Genomic DNA, 14,050 nt, shown 5'->3' with positions numbered 1-14,050 from the left:
CTAATTCCCACGATTACCGTCACAAGCTCTGTAGAGGGCGATATCAGTTTAATGTATGCAGCCAAACAAGATGCACAGTATTAATTTCAGAAAATAGAGGAAAGATGTTAAATATGTTTTGTGAGATTTTGTATATTTGCAGATGAGATTTAATTTTCTAAAATCATTGTAGTCATAAAACAACTGACAACACTTCAGTGGCTGCATTGACCTCCATGATGTCAGAATGTCGTGCAACTGTAGCTAAGAAAAGCCTCTGAGGAAAAAACAAAGGAGCATTGCATCTCATCATAACATAAGATGTGCACATACAGTACGTAGAATTCATACTGTGGTAGTGAGTTGTTGCTTTCAGTTTGATTAGACAATCGTTTTGTTTTTCTTGCTTTGACAGTGAGTATGGCTGTATGCTGCTTAAGTCTTCTTAGCATTATTTAGGTCAGCATACTTATGATGGCTTTCATGGTCTGTAGTGTCTGATATATACAGTATGCGAAGGAAATCAGCATTACATTTTTGTATATTCTCTCTTTTATTTTATTACTTCTAAGGGTGGAAGAACATGTTGCAATTAATCAAAATTCTAAACAACAAAGTATCTGCCATTTCTGCATTGCAGATATATTTAGCTCGAACATTGCTTGTGGTTAACAGTGTGTAGCATAGACACCGACAGCTGATCGTGCAGTCAGACTCTGTGCTCTTGTAGTTTTGTCAGTACTGCTCAGGATTTTGATAAGCTGTAAAAAAAAAAAAAAAAAAAGAAGTGCTGTATGTTGCATCAAAATTAAATCTTTAGCATTGATGGGTATTTTTCTGGTATTGTCTCTTATTAATTAAATAAAATATTGTAAGGCTAAAAAATTGAGAGCATGACAAATGCATCCAGAACCTAATACATACTGTTTGAAATATTTCTTCATCCAGAGTCTGCTTACTGAAGAAGTGCTGGAATGGCTACAGTAAGATAAAGACGGGTTTATTTTCCTCAGCAGAAGGATGCAGTCACTGATGCAGGCAGGTTTTGATAAGAGTTTGAAATACCTACTACTGTATTATTGCAGAATTTGGAGTTTTCTGAACACTGTTTAGTGACTGGGGCTCATCTTGCATCACCAGTTGATGACATTTTTCTTTGTTCCCTCCCACGCAGTTGAACCAAGACTGTAGCTGATGTGCAGTGTCACTTACAACATTAATCAGATACTGCGTTTAAGGTGAGCTGTCCCTTGCCTCCACGCTTACCAGAGCCGTGCTGCAGTATGTATCTTACTCCTACAAGCCTAAAATGGCAGGCAGGATTAACGTTGCTTGTGCTGTGTGCATGCTGTGTATAGAATTCATTATACCATGCCTGTTATTTCAAATGTGAGTACGTAAATGCTCTGTGTACCATATCATGTGGTAATGAAGACTTTTTTGTGCTTCATTACAGGCTTAGATATTTAAGCATCACCTTTAGAATTCTCTTTCATTTGCAGTGTAGTGAGCTGTTAGCTTGTCATCACATGCAAAATACAGTATTAGCCCTTAAAAACAAAAAAGCAAATTCTGCTTCCAGATGGTGTCACCCTTTTTCTTCTTGCATTTACTGTAGTTTAAATAATGTATGTTGTATTGTTAAGTAATGTGAATATCAAATTAAAGCACTTGAAACATACATATTTATAATGCAGGTAGGAGGCACGTCAAATCTATTTTTAACTCTTACGCAGTCCACGTTGTGCAATGGGCTTTGGGTGTGGAGTTTATATTTTCAGCAGTGATATCAATAGGCTGATTTTCAGCAAATGACAAGTGACAAGTGGCCTTTGCAGTGGTCAGCTTTACTCTTTGAACCCTCTCAGGGTGTGGGGAGAGACAACATTGTGTTGCAGTTTCAGAAAATCTTGTATGTGGACATCTTTTTTTTTTTTTTTTCCCCCACTCCTGCTTTACCTATTGATAAATTCAGTTCTTATGATCACAGTCTATTCAAGCTGCTTCCCATCTGATTTTTGACAATTGCTTCTAAAAATTTATCAAGAAGACCAAGAATTCAGTTGATCTCCATCGCTTTGCATAAAAATGGCTGAGTATATTGCCATGTTAACACTGCTTTAGGAGGTACACTCAGGTAGGTTGAGATGTGCATGTTTTGTAGATTTCTCATTCTGTGCTGCAAAGAGATAAAGTGAGTTTTAAAATGTAGCTTTCAGTATAAAAATGTATTGAACATTTAATTAAAAAACCAGCAACCTAATACTAAATTGTATGGCTTCACATATTGGCATGACGATTGTTTTCACCTGATAAAAGAATCTATTGTGAAAGTGAAGCAATCATGTCTGTTAAAATAATCATATGTAATAAGGGCGTGGCAACGTTTATGCAACAAAAGAATTTTTGAAAAGCCTATTAATTCAGTTACATTTTAAAATCTATTTTGAAAATTGTTGAATTCGTAGTTAAAATGCAAAAATAAAAGTTAAGGTGGGTAAGAAAAATAAAAAATATTTAAATTCTACCATAGAAAGCGGTCTTTCAGTGTGCTCAGTGAAAGCTTAAATAAAGATTAATTTGCTTTTTTACAAATATTTTTCTATGTCAGGTACCAGAAAAAAACCCTACAGTATTTCTTTTTATTTTAATGTATAAGATTTTTAGAGATAGATATAGATGGCCCTGTCAGCTTAAACTGAACATCAGTTCAATGCAGTATGGTTTATTTCAAACAAAAGTGCTTCAGAAAATTAAAACCAAATAGCTCTAGATACAAAAGCCTGAATTTGAGCAATTTTAAAAAATAAATTACCAGTATTGTAGTTCAGAGACCATCTTCTGAAATAAATTTATTTCAGATTAATACTGGGCCAGAACCTGTTTCCTTGGCAACCAAATCCTATTAAAAAGTGCAATAGTAGAGATGCAAAGAAGGTTATTCTTGTTTAATGCCATGATGCAAATGTAAATTTAGCTGTTAAGTTACTTTTTGGTTCTAAATCTCATTTTATGTTTCCATGTGATTATCATTTCTTAAAATACGCCATGTTTGTAAAACTATGCATATCAGAAAACTGCTTTTTCCTGTTTTTCATTGATTGCTTCCAGAAATGTACCTAAGTACCTTTTTATTTTAAGCATAGTATGAAATGCAGTTCAAGGTTTGTGCAGTATTTGTATAAAACAGAAGTTTCGTTATTACTACTGTACAAGTATCACTAAAACGATAGACAGCTGAGAAATGTAGAGAATCGAAAACGTCCTTAAATCTTCTTTCACAATCACTGAATTTAGTAACAGTAGAGCTGTGGACTTTTCACTAAACGGAAACCATTCTGAAGTCCAACCAAAACACAATGTTTAACCATTCTCGAAAAGTACTCGTATGTGTTGGGATATCAGCAAAACTCATTTGTGGTTTGTTGTAATGTATGGATCCCAGAGATTCTGCACAGTTTGAGTAAATAATTGCTTAGGTAAAACAGCTTGTCTAACATTTTCAACAGTATCTGTGAAATCAAACCCCATCTGTGCTAGAGGAAATTGCTTAGGCAGTCTTAAATTGTGCTAAATGCCTCCATTTAGCTTATAGCCTAGTGTATCTCCTTATGAATCTCCTTGCTATATGATTTGAGAAATACTAACTGCAAAGATATTTTTGCAGCACTGTAGCCATTTTCCTTTCATATCCTTGACTTTAAGTACATTTTATGTGGAAGAGGCTCAAGCACAGAACCATAATCACAGAAAAAATATTACAAGCTTGGTTCTACCCACCGTTCATGTTAATAAAAATAGCATTAACAGTTTTCACTGCGATATAACTAATTTTAATTTATTTCTAAACAGATCATGAGTTCAGTGCATTCCCAATAAATATTACTGTTCAGGAAGATGACTTCTATCATCTGTTTTGATAGGCCTGTGCTGAATAATCATTCCAAACCCATTTGATTTATTTACTAGATTAGTTTGGTGCAGTACAGTCATTATTTCCCCGTTCCATTTAAAGAAACTCGGGTGAAAACGTAATAGATTTACCAGTGTATGTTTTAAATGACATTTTAAAGTAGAATTTTTATTATAGCCATAATTTCATTTTCTCTGGTTGCAAGAATTTGATTTACATTTTATCCTTGGAACGTACTGTACAGCTGGTTCTTCAGTGCTGTTATTAACACTGTTGGTTTTTTCCTTGCATGGTATTATTTTCAAGGAAATTCTAGTTGCTACAGAGCTAAAGCTGGGCAATGGCAACCTGTGTATTATGTTTTAAAATATTTTTAGTATATTGTACCATGTCTCAGCGGGAGGGTGGAGACACTGTACAAATAACATTTTTGTATTATTATTTTATTTTGTCTCTGTGGTTCAAATTAACATACCCATAATGTTTAAAGAATGAAAATCTAATTCTTGGTTACATCAGTATGTTTCAGTCTGGTTGTTTTGACTCCGTTTGCAAATTTTCTCTTTTGTCAGGATGTGGATCCTTTTTTAATTGATATTACTGAACTAATAAATGCTGCTTTCCTGGCTTCTGTGAAAATTCATTGTCAGCCTGAGAGCAGCAATTGTTGTTGTGCTGAACAAGATGATTCGCTTATTAAGGGGGATTCTAGTAATTTATCAAGCTGTTCTGAGTTTACACATCCTACATGAATTGCTGTGTGCGTTTTTAATGGTATGCTTCCAATAAATGGAAGGTGCCCAGATGCTTTCACGATGGGCACCATAGGTAAATCTTATGTACACCACAGACATTTTACTCTCTCTGTCTTTGGTGCATTACCTGATACGCATCTTCTGACTCCCAGCACTGCCCTGTTTTGTTTTTAGCTTTCATATGACCTTATACCAGATAGCTGTAGGATTCCTTAAAGTTGTGTTTTTAAGCCATGCTCATCAGAATCTTTGGCATGAGCTTATGAATATAAGAAGGCTTATTACTGTATTGCTATTTCAGATTATCCTGCTGAGTTAGACCCAGTCTTCTTTTATTCTTACCTTGTTTAAGTTAAAATGCGGTTGGCACGGAATGTCTATATCAGTGATTTTCAACCTTTTTTCATTTGCAGACCCCTAAAAATGTTCAAATAGATGTGTGGACCCCCTTTGAAATCTTAAACAAAATCTGCGCACCCCCTGGGTCCATAGACCACAGGCTGAAAACCATTCTCCATATAAAACAGAAATATTGAAAAAGGATTCTGCTAAAACTGAAAATAGAGATATGATGGGCTCAGCTTTATTATTTGAAGCTCAGAGGTCAGAGTCTGTAGTTGTTGTTGTTAATGTTTTCACAAAGGTGATTAATGGTACATTTGCAAATGGAAGATGGGCACCTAACTGTTTCATTCTTAACTGTTGTAACACTACTGCTGTACAGATCACGTGACTCACAAGGGCTGAACCTTGCCCCTAAGACTTATCAGTTATTATACAAAACAACTTGATTTTGTTTAGCATCTTTTATACAAAACCTTATCCCAAAATGTTTTAAGTGTTAAATAATAGCAGAGGGAGAGAGAAACTAGATGATATTTGGAAAAAGATGAAGAGTCAGCTGACCAGAGGGAGAAAGGGAGTATGTACCAGAGGGGAGAAGCTGCCTAGGAGAAGGGACTTTTACCAGCAGTGATGTGAGAATGTGTGGAAAAGGAGGCCAGAACAGAGGAGACAGGATGGGGAGAAGAGAAAGAAAAGGGCTCTGTGAGATGTTGGAGCAGGTACATGGAAGGTTTTAAAATCAAGGACAATTTTGAATTGGCTTCCATGGGAGTCCATGGAGTTGTCTGATAATGTAAATATATGTTGTAACGAAAATATTTTGCAGTCCACAGTCTCTTGGGTCATATCTACACTGGCATACTATGTTATCTAAATCCTGTTTAAAAGTAGCTTGTCTCATCATTGAAGAAAAAGCATATCTATTTTAAAATCCATCCTCTACCCTAGATGAGGTCCTACATTTCAATCTAGAACACAGGTAGTAAAACACATATGCCTACTTTATGCTAAACAGGCAAACGACATTGAAACCTTGCTAGCATGAGTTGTGTTTTAAAATGGTTTGGTTAACACTTTGGCAATGAAAATGTGTGCAGGGCCTTACAGACATAGATTTAGAATTGTCTGTTTCTCTTGTTCTGTGCACAGAATTCCAGATGATATTTAGGGTAATTGCAAGTATGGCGATAAAATAGTACTGATGTCTTGTCTGTAGTTCAGTTCCTCTTCTTGGGTTTGCCACTTAACAGTGTGGAGGTATAGGTCCTCCATGCAGATGACTGTAGCCTTTATGAAACTCCCAAGATCCATATGAACCACATTCAGATCCATGGATAAGGGGCAAGCCTCTTTACCACTTTGTCAAGAGCATACAGAAGTCTCTACCAGTTGGATCTCCTGTCCTCTGAGAGGGATTTTTTCCTCAGAGAGGGTGACCTTATCTATAAAACAGAGGTGCTAATCACTAGTGATGATTAAAAAATCCCATGGCACTTTTGGCAAAGTAGAGGAATTAACCCAGTGTCCTGGCCAGATTCTAATATGAGTAATTTATACGTTATATTTATCTAAAACTGCTCTTGCAGTTTCAGTTGGATTCTGTATTGTTCATCTCATACCAGCCTAAACTACTTGTAGCATTGTGTGTGATATTGAATAGTTGCTGCATTCTGCCTTTTATATGTCACTGTATCTTTGTTATGGCTAAAGCGAGTGCTTTGTACACTATATAAAATTTTTTAAAATGCATTGGCTGTAATTTGAGATGAAAGGTAGATGGCATACAAAATTGAGATATATTATGAAAAGTTATTGGATTTTTTATGTAAGTTTAAATTTTGCATAGCAGATATACTTTTGCCACCTGCCCCCTTTTTGTGAAGTTGGAACAATGTGAAATTAGAATAACTGCTGTATGCTTTGGGCAGAGCCATGTTTATTTAAAACAAAATAATCTTTGAAAATCCTGAGAATTTGTTAATTTAGCACCTGATCCTTCACATCTTTATACAGATAATCTTGAAACAAGGGAGTTGTCCCACTAACTTTAATGGTGTTACTTTGTGCATGTGTGTTTGCACATGCATATGTGTGCTTTTGCAGGATCACACTTGTAGTCATGTTGAATTGATGTAGAAACAGTGGTAAAATGAGGACCTACTCATGCATGGAATTAAGTGGCAGGCTGCAACTTTTAATAAATTTTAACACAAGGACGAAGTACTACGCATCTATCATCCCTGCTGTTCTATATTGGGCATTTAATTGATTCCAGTGCAGAGGTTCCAGGGATCCTTATCATATAACCTGGTGACAGTGTTACAGGGCTCTTTACCATATAACCCATAACATGGGGTAGACTCTCCTCAGCCTACCCCCCAGGACTCGCTTCTCTCTGATTCCTAGCACCTGCCCCCCACAAGGAGGAAAGACAGTGCAGCAGGGTGGGGACCTCAGCCCGTGAGGTCAACAAGGTCTGTCCTTGGCCTGCAAAGGCCACAAGGTTTCACCCTATCCCATGAGCCCAGGGCCCATCATCAAAATCTCAGATCTTTTACCTCTGGGAACCGTTTATTTTATTCTCCTAATTGCACTGGAAACTGGCCAGAAGTTGTGATGAATAAACAACTCCACCCCAGTACCTCAGTTAAGTGGTAACTGCGTTCCTGCTTAACCCACTGTGGCTTGCAGGTGCTGCGAGGAAGGCAAAAAACTCCATGGTCCTCTGCCAATTTGGCTCATGGGAGAAAAAATTCTTTCCTGACCCTGTAAACAGGTGAACAGCTACACCCACAGCATTTGTCAGGCTGGGTTCCCATTCCTAGTTCAGGTGGGTTGGGAGGGCTGCTGGAATGGAGTAGAAAGAGGCTCCAGGTGGCCCCTATCCTGGGCTAAATCCAGGAAGCTGGGGAATGCTGGCCAATCAGCGCCCTCTTTCCCCAGTTGCCCAGTGGGTGCCAGAGACTCCCAGAGAAGGAGCCACCCATTGCTCCTTGGCAAGGGTCTCCCTCCCTGGCTGCTGGGACAGTCAGCTCCAGCCCCATCAATTTTCCCCACTCAGGTGGGGCAGAGGGTGGGTAATAGTTGCCTATATAAGACAAAGCCCCTAACATTGGGATGTCTGGTCACCCTATCCATGGAGCTGACTCTGATTGACTTCTGTATCTGAGGGCAGAATTTGACCCAGAGCCTAGGTCTAAAATAAGCTCATCAAGTCTGCAGTATGTTCTGACTATGCAAATCCCAAGCTGTTACTCTGCAGAATTGAATTTTACCTTGAGAGTAATAGCATGTACCTGCCATTCTAAAGAGAAACTAATATTATAGTGATTGGTTTAGAAAAGGAAACTGCTAGTGACCTTTACAATCAGTTGGAAAATGTTTTCTTTTTCTTTTTTTTTTGTTTCGGCCTTGTTCCACTGGCCATAGTTTAAAAGTGTGTAATTTGTAAATACTAATAGAAATGTAACTACTACATAGAATCACAATGGGCAAAATACATAATTATCCTTATTATGTATGTTAACATAGCAGATTAATAAGTATCACTTTGTGCAATCTTTTAAAATGTTAAATAAATTTGGTCTGAGTAAAATTATCAGCTTATTTGAAATTGTAAAGATCATTATGGACATAAATTAGCTCAGATATTCAGAGAATGTTTGTTTAATCTGAAACTGGAAAAGGACAGATTAGATTAGACTACTTTTATCTTGCCTTTTGCTAGTTGAATGTGTAACAGAATTCAGTATGACTGTTTTTGTTTAAAGCCTTGCAGATGGATCCATTGCCAAACAAGAACAGAAAAAAAAAGAAAAAGAAAATTATAACAAAGCAAAGATGGAAATAATATTGAAACTATTGTTCAGCAGAGACAGTAAGATGCAAGGTCTGCTGTGTTTCTAGTAGCTGTAGAGCAGGTTGCATATCTTTTAATTTTCTGTTTAGCAGAAGAATGTGGATTTATACATTTAATGAAGTTGCTTGACTCTCTTTTTCAGGCAGATAAAGAGACAAAGTCTAATTGTTCTGGAATACGGGAATGTTGTCTTTGGTTATTTTGTAATACCAGAAGTTGAGATAGGAGAATCATTTGCCTAATAAATAGAAGATTGACTCAAACCCCTTCCAATCTTTGAGCCACATTCTGCACTTCAATTTAGAAATTATTCCTGGCCTCTTGTTTACTTGTTCCTGAAGGGCCGAAATCAAAAGGTTTGATCTGAACTTTCTCAAATATTGAGACAGTTGAGATCTGCAAAAAGAAAAGGAGTACTTGTGGCACCTTAGAGACTAACAAATTTATTAGAGCATAAGCTTTCGTGAGCTACAGCTCACTTCATCGGATGCATTTGGTGGAAAAAACAGAGGGGAGATTGATATACACACACAGAGAACATGAAACAATGGGTTTATCATACACACTGTAAGGAGAGTGATCACTTAAGATAAGCCATAAGTGATCACTCTCCTTACAGTGTGTATGATAAACCCATTGTTTCATGTTCTCTGTGTGTGTATATCAATCTCCCCTCTGTTTTTTCCACCAAATGCATCCGATGAAGTGAGCTGTAGCTCACGAAAGCTTATGCTCTAATAAATTTGTTAGTCTCTAAGGTGCCACAAGTACTCCTTTTCTTTTTGCGAATACAGACTAACACGGCTGCTACTCTGAAACCAGTTGAGATCTGGTTTCAAATATTGTGGCTTGGCCCTATCTCAATTAATTGTATTATATTATCTATATGAAGAGTATATTAGTTCTAATAATGTTAGCAAAAGTTGGTAAATTCTTCTGTGTTCAATGCCTAAAGCAACATTTTCACTGTCTCCTGTTAGGCCTTTAAGCCTTTTTAGGATGAACAGGTGCAGACATTAATGTGGTGAAAACAATGTATGCCTCAGCTGTAGAGAGCTCAGGAGTGGATACACAGTCCCCAGAGAGTTAACCAGAGATTAGAGTGTGGCTTATTTTGGAGAGGAAGGTATAGAGTGCATTGGAGTTATGTTCTGTAATGTGTATACTATCACTCAGGTCTATCTTTGGAATGGCTCCTTCCTGGATCTGGCGGTAGAGAATCTGTGGAGTCTGAACTCCATCATAGGATTGGGGGCAATGGCACAAAAGTTGTCTGGTGTGGTTTCTCCCTTCCCCCCAAATCATGACTTATGGGGCATGAATCTATGCATTATGAAAGGCAGTGATTGGCTAGCAAACGCTTTGAATGTACAGGTATGAATAACCACATATAGTTGTATTGTATTCTGTGTATATTTAGCTTATAAATTGTTTCCCACTCTGCTTTAAGATTGAAACTGCTTGACTGTATTGGAGTGTTTTCGAACCTTTAAGCCTATACAGTTTAAAATAGTCTTAAAGTACCACATGGCATAATTTCCAGATGTGAAATTCTCAGACCTCAGATGCATAAGAAAGCATCCAAAATGTACCACTATTTCTCAATATTAGCAGGCATGGGACTGGGGTATCCTCCTTATAACATATATGATGTAAATTTGAAAATTATTTTTTACAGTGTAGTTATACCATTTAAAAGTAATCTACCTCTAAAATACCATGGGCCTATATGTCAAAAAGATACTAAATTTGTTCGCACTGTGTTGTATGCAAAATAATTTCTATGACCAAATAATAGAATTGGTCCACACTATACTGGTTGAACCTCTAACTCCTCTGTTCATACGTACAAATACAATCTGTGTATGCAGATTGTGGCTCACATCCTGACATCATTTGCACAGGGTCAGACCTTTCTGGTTGTGCAGCTCCCCACTGAAGTTAATAGGGTTCAGTGCAGACTCAAAGGTCCATCCATGCAGATATGATTGCAGGACTGGAGCCTCTTTTATCTCTGCATGTAAATGATTATGCATGCAAATTGCTCATGAGAATTTAAAAGCTTAGTTGAAGCCCCATTGAAAAGATAGTCCTGTGTTGGCTTCTTGTTCATTTGAAATGTATTTTAAATACAAAAAAGGACTAAAGATCTGAGATCTTGAGTTTACATATTGAAATCAGCAATTTCAGGTACTTAAGGCAGAGCCCTGGCATCTGTTGAGAGAAGACTTTTAAGTTGGTTGAGCTAAAATTGCTCTAAAAAATAAACTAGTTTTTTTAAAAAAAAAACCATGCTTTTGTCCAACTCTCAATTATGTTAGCTGTAGACACACAGGAATATTAAGACTATCTACACTTCTGCCATCAAATTGGGGCATGTGAATATTTATGCATATAAATTGAAATTGACTGGGATTATCAAAGCAAATTGAGGATGTTAGGCACCTCAATCCCATTAAAATTCAATGAGAATTTGGTACCTAACTCCCTTAGGTTTCTCTGAAAATCCTATCTTACGTACACAAATTGCACCGTTAAATGAAAGCTGCACAAATGTGATGGAAAGAAAAGCCTTTGCCTGTGCAAATAACTGTGTCAGCAAAATACTGGGTGTAAATGTGCAGATGGCTTTTGAAAACTTGGCTCATTTATACCTGATCAAAAGATGAGCTGATTATATAGATGATGGTTGTCCTGCATGAGATGATGGTTGTCCTGCATGAGGCTTGAATTGGTAGAAGGATATAACAAGTTATGAAACCCCATTTCTCATTGTTGCAGGTTGAAAAACTAAGAGAAGGCAGAGAAAGTTTGGGAGCATGCTCTTGCTTTTTAAGGGACACAACATATTTTTTTTTCCACCTAATTCAGCCTTTGCTCCAGCATTCATTACCATATCTTTCTGACAGCAGGCGCTCAGTTTGTGGTAAAATAGCCAATGACTAAGGGGAAGGAAGCAGCCCTTTGATTTGAGTGAGTCCTTCCTTGTTTGGAGGAAGTGCCTTGCTTCAGTGAACAGAGAACTTCTACACTGGAATCTCTCTGGGTGATTAAAGGATGAAACTGATGTGCTCCACAGGGAGCTTTCTTCATTGTTTCTTGGCTGGAACATTGAACTTTTAAGGTTGGTCTTGTGAAGCAAGTGAAAATTGAGGGATGTCAGGAAGGACATCCCATAAAAAACATGTTTATTATTATATATATCTGTATGTATTTTAAATACATAGCCACAAGACAGTATTCTGTTAAAAGAGCACCGGACCATGAGATACAAAGAAATTGAGCTAGTCAGATGGACATTAAGCAGTGGTTGCCATGCAGATGGCTCTGATAATATTCCACATGCTGGAAGGGAATTGATACAACAGACCACAGATCTGAATGTTGGTCAAATAACATTCATAGCCCAAGTAGTCCAAAAACTGAAGCTACTAGCCATTGGAAGATGAAGATGATGACCTTATTTATGTTTTTGAAAAAGGTGTATATAAAATAAATTATTTCCTGCTAGCAACCTTGACTAACAGATTACATTTGTTTAGATTTTGAAACAAAAAGCATCTGTCCAATAGGATCTTGTTCATCACATTATACAAAATAACTACATACTGTCCAGTTAGCCCAATGCAGTAGTCAAAGCAAAACATTCATTCAGAAGAACAGAATAAACAATCCTCCATTCTGATGCAAAGCTCCATTCTCCCCAGGCCTTACAATACAGAGTGCCTGGGAAAACAGGTTTCTCAGAAAGATCTCTGCATTGAAGGTCAGTAAATATGGATTATTTCAGACTAAAGAGCATTATACCTTGTATAGGAAGAAGATAACCATTACTTTATCCTGGAGCTGAAAAAACAAAGCCAAACTAAATTATATGAGGTTTCAGAGTAGCAGCTGTGTTAGTCTGTATCCGCAAAAAGAACAGGAGTACCAATGTGATATATGCCATCATGTGCCAGCAATGCCCCTCTGCCATGTACATTGGCCAAACCAGACAGTCTCTACGCAAAAGAATAAATGGACACAAATCTGACATCAGGAATCATAACATTCAAAAACTGGTAAGAGAACACTTCAGCCTCTCTGGCCACTCAGTAAAAGATTTAAGGGTTGCAATTTTGAAACAGAAAAGCTTCAAAAACAGACTCCAACGAGAAACTGCTGAGCTTGAATTAATATGCAAATTAGATACCATTAACTTGGGTTTGAATAGAGACTGGGAGTGGCTGGGTCGTTACACATATTGAATCTATATTTCCCTAAGTTAAGTATCCTCACACTGTCTTGTCAACTGTCTAAATGGGCCATCTTGATTATCACTACAAAAGTTTTTTTCTCCTGCTGATAATAGCGCATCTTAATTAATTAGCCTCTTACAGTTTGTATGGCAACTTCCACCTTCTCTGTATGTGTGTATATATATATATATATATATCTATCTTCTTACTATATGTTCCATTCTATGCATCAGATGAAGTGAGCTGTAGCCCACGAAAGCTTATGCTCTAATAAATTGGTTAGTCTCTAAGGTGCCACAAGTACTCCTGTTCTTTTAAAATTATATGACTTTCTTTCCCCTATCCTTTCTTCATTGAGGCAGACACTTGTCTGCCTTTCATAGTGCTAGTAGTAGCATTGTACTCTTTTCTGAGGCAGTAAGTAATCTGATGAGACCAAGAATAGGGAATAGAATTACAGCTAAGAAAAATAGCCTAATTATATTTTTATGGATGTTATTCTGGATATGCTTAAAACTAAGATAACCGGTTCCGACTAGGAAAGGAAGATGGGCTTGGGGGCCTGTGTCAAGATCAGAGCTACATGAGCATTTTAGGGACCAATTTAGTGCCTCCTCTGTGCAAAGGATCCTGGATGCAGCAGTACTTGCATGTTGTGTTGCTCCCTGCTGCCAGCACAAAGGGAGGCTTGGACGGAGAGATGAGGTAGCTAAACTGGCCAACCCTTTATGCACGGAAGGGGCACAACACAGAGAGGGCCTTATGCAACCTGAGGCTACATTAGTGACCTCACCGGTGGGGTGGGGATTCCTTTGCTCCCCAACCTTGTGGAACACACTTGCAACACCCTGTTTAATGTTCTGAAAACAATAGGATGGTGTGTATACTTAGTTCAAAGGATTTGGGCTAACATAAATATATTCAAGGAGTACACTAATAAGTAGGAGAAAAGAAGAGTACA

General features: G+C 37.4%; 1 protein-coding gene across 3 annotated transcripts in view; it reads left to right on the top strand.

Annotated features, from left to right (window-relative positions):
* The first annotated feature begins 26 nt into the window (after positions 1–26).
* Positions 27–14,050, top strand: part of ZBTB38 (zinc finger and BTB domain containing 38) — a 37,667-nt gene continuing 23,643 nt past the window's right edge. Inside the window, exons 1-2 of one of the 3 annotated variants that reach the window (XM_038417589.2) lie at positions 27–313; positions 928–1,217. Coding sequence is in view for 1 of the 3 variants with exons in the window: in XM_043492916.1 (XP_043348851.1) it covers positions 1,351–1,368 (18 nt within the window). In the remaining 2 variants the exon portion in view is untranslated. Of the gene's footprint in view, positions 314–927; positions 1,369–1,406; positions 2,117–14,050 lie in introns of those variants that run through there. The other 2 variants (XM_043492916.1, XM_038417588.2) reach the window with 2 other exon arrangements.

This window comes from Dermochelys coriacea, chromosome 9, assembly GCF_009764565.3.
Source record: "Dermochelys coriacea isolate rDerCor1 chromosome 9, rDerCor1.pri.v4, whole genome shotgun sequence".
Lineage (NCBI taxonomy): Eukaryota > Metazoa > Chordata > Testudines > Dermochelyidae > Dermochelys > Dermochelys coriacea.
Note: the sequence above shows the minus strand (reverse complement) of the source record. Positions and strands in the feature narration are given on the sequence as shown.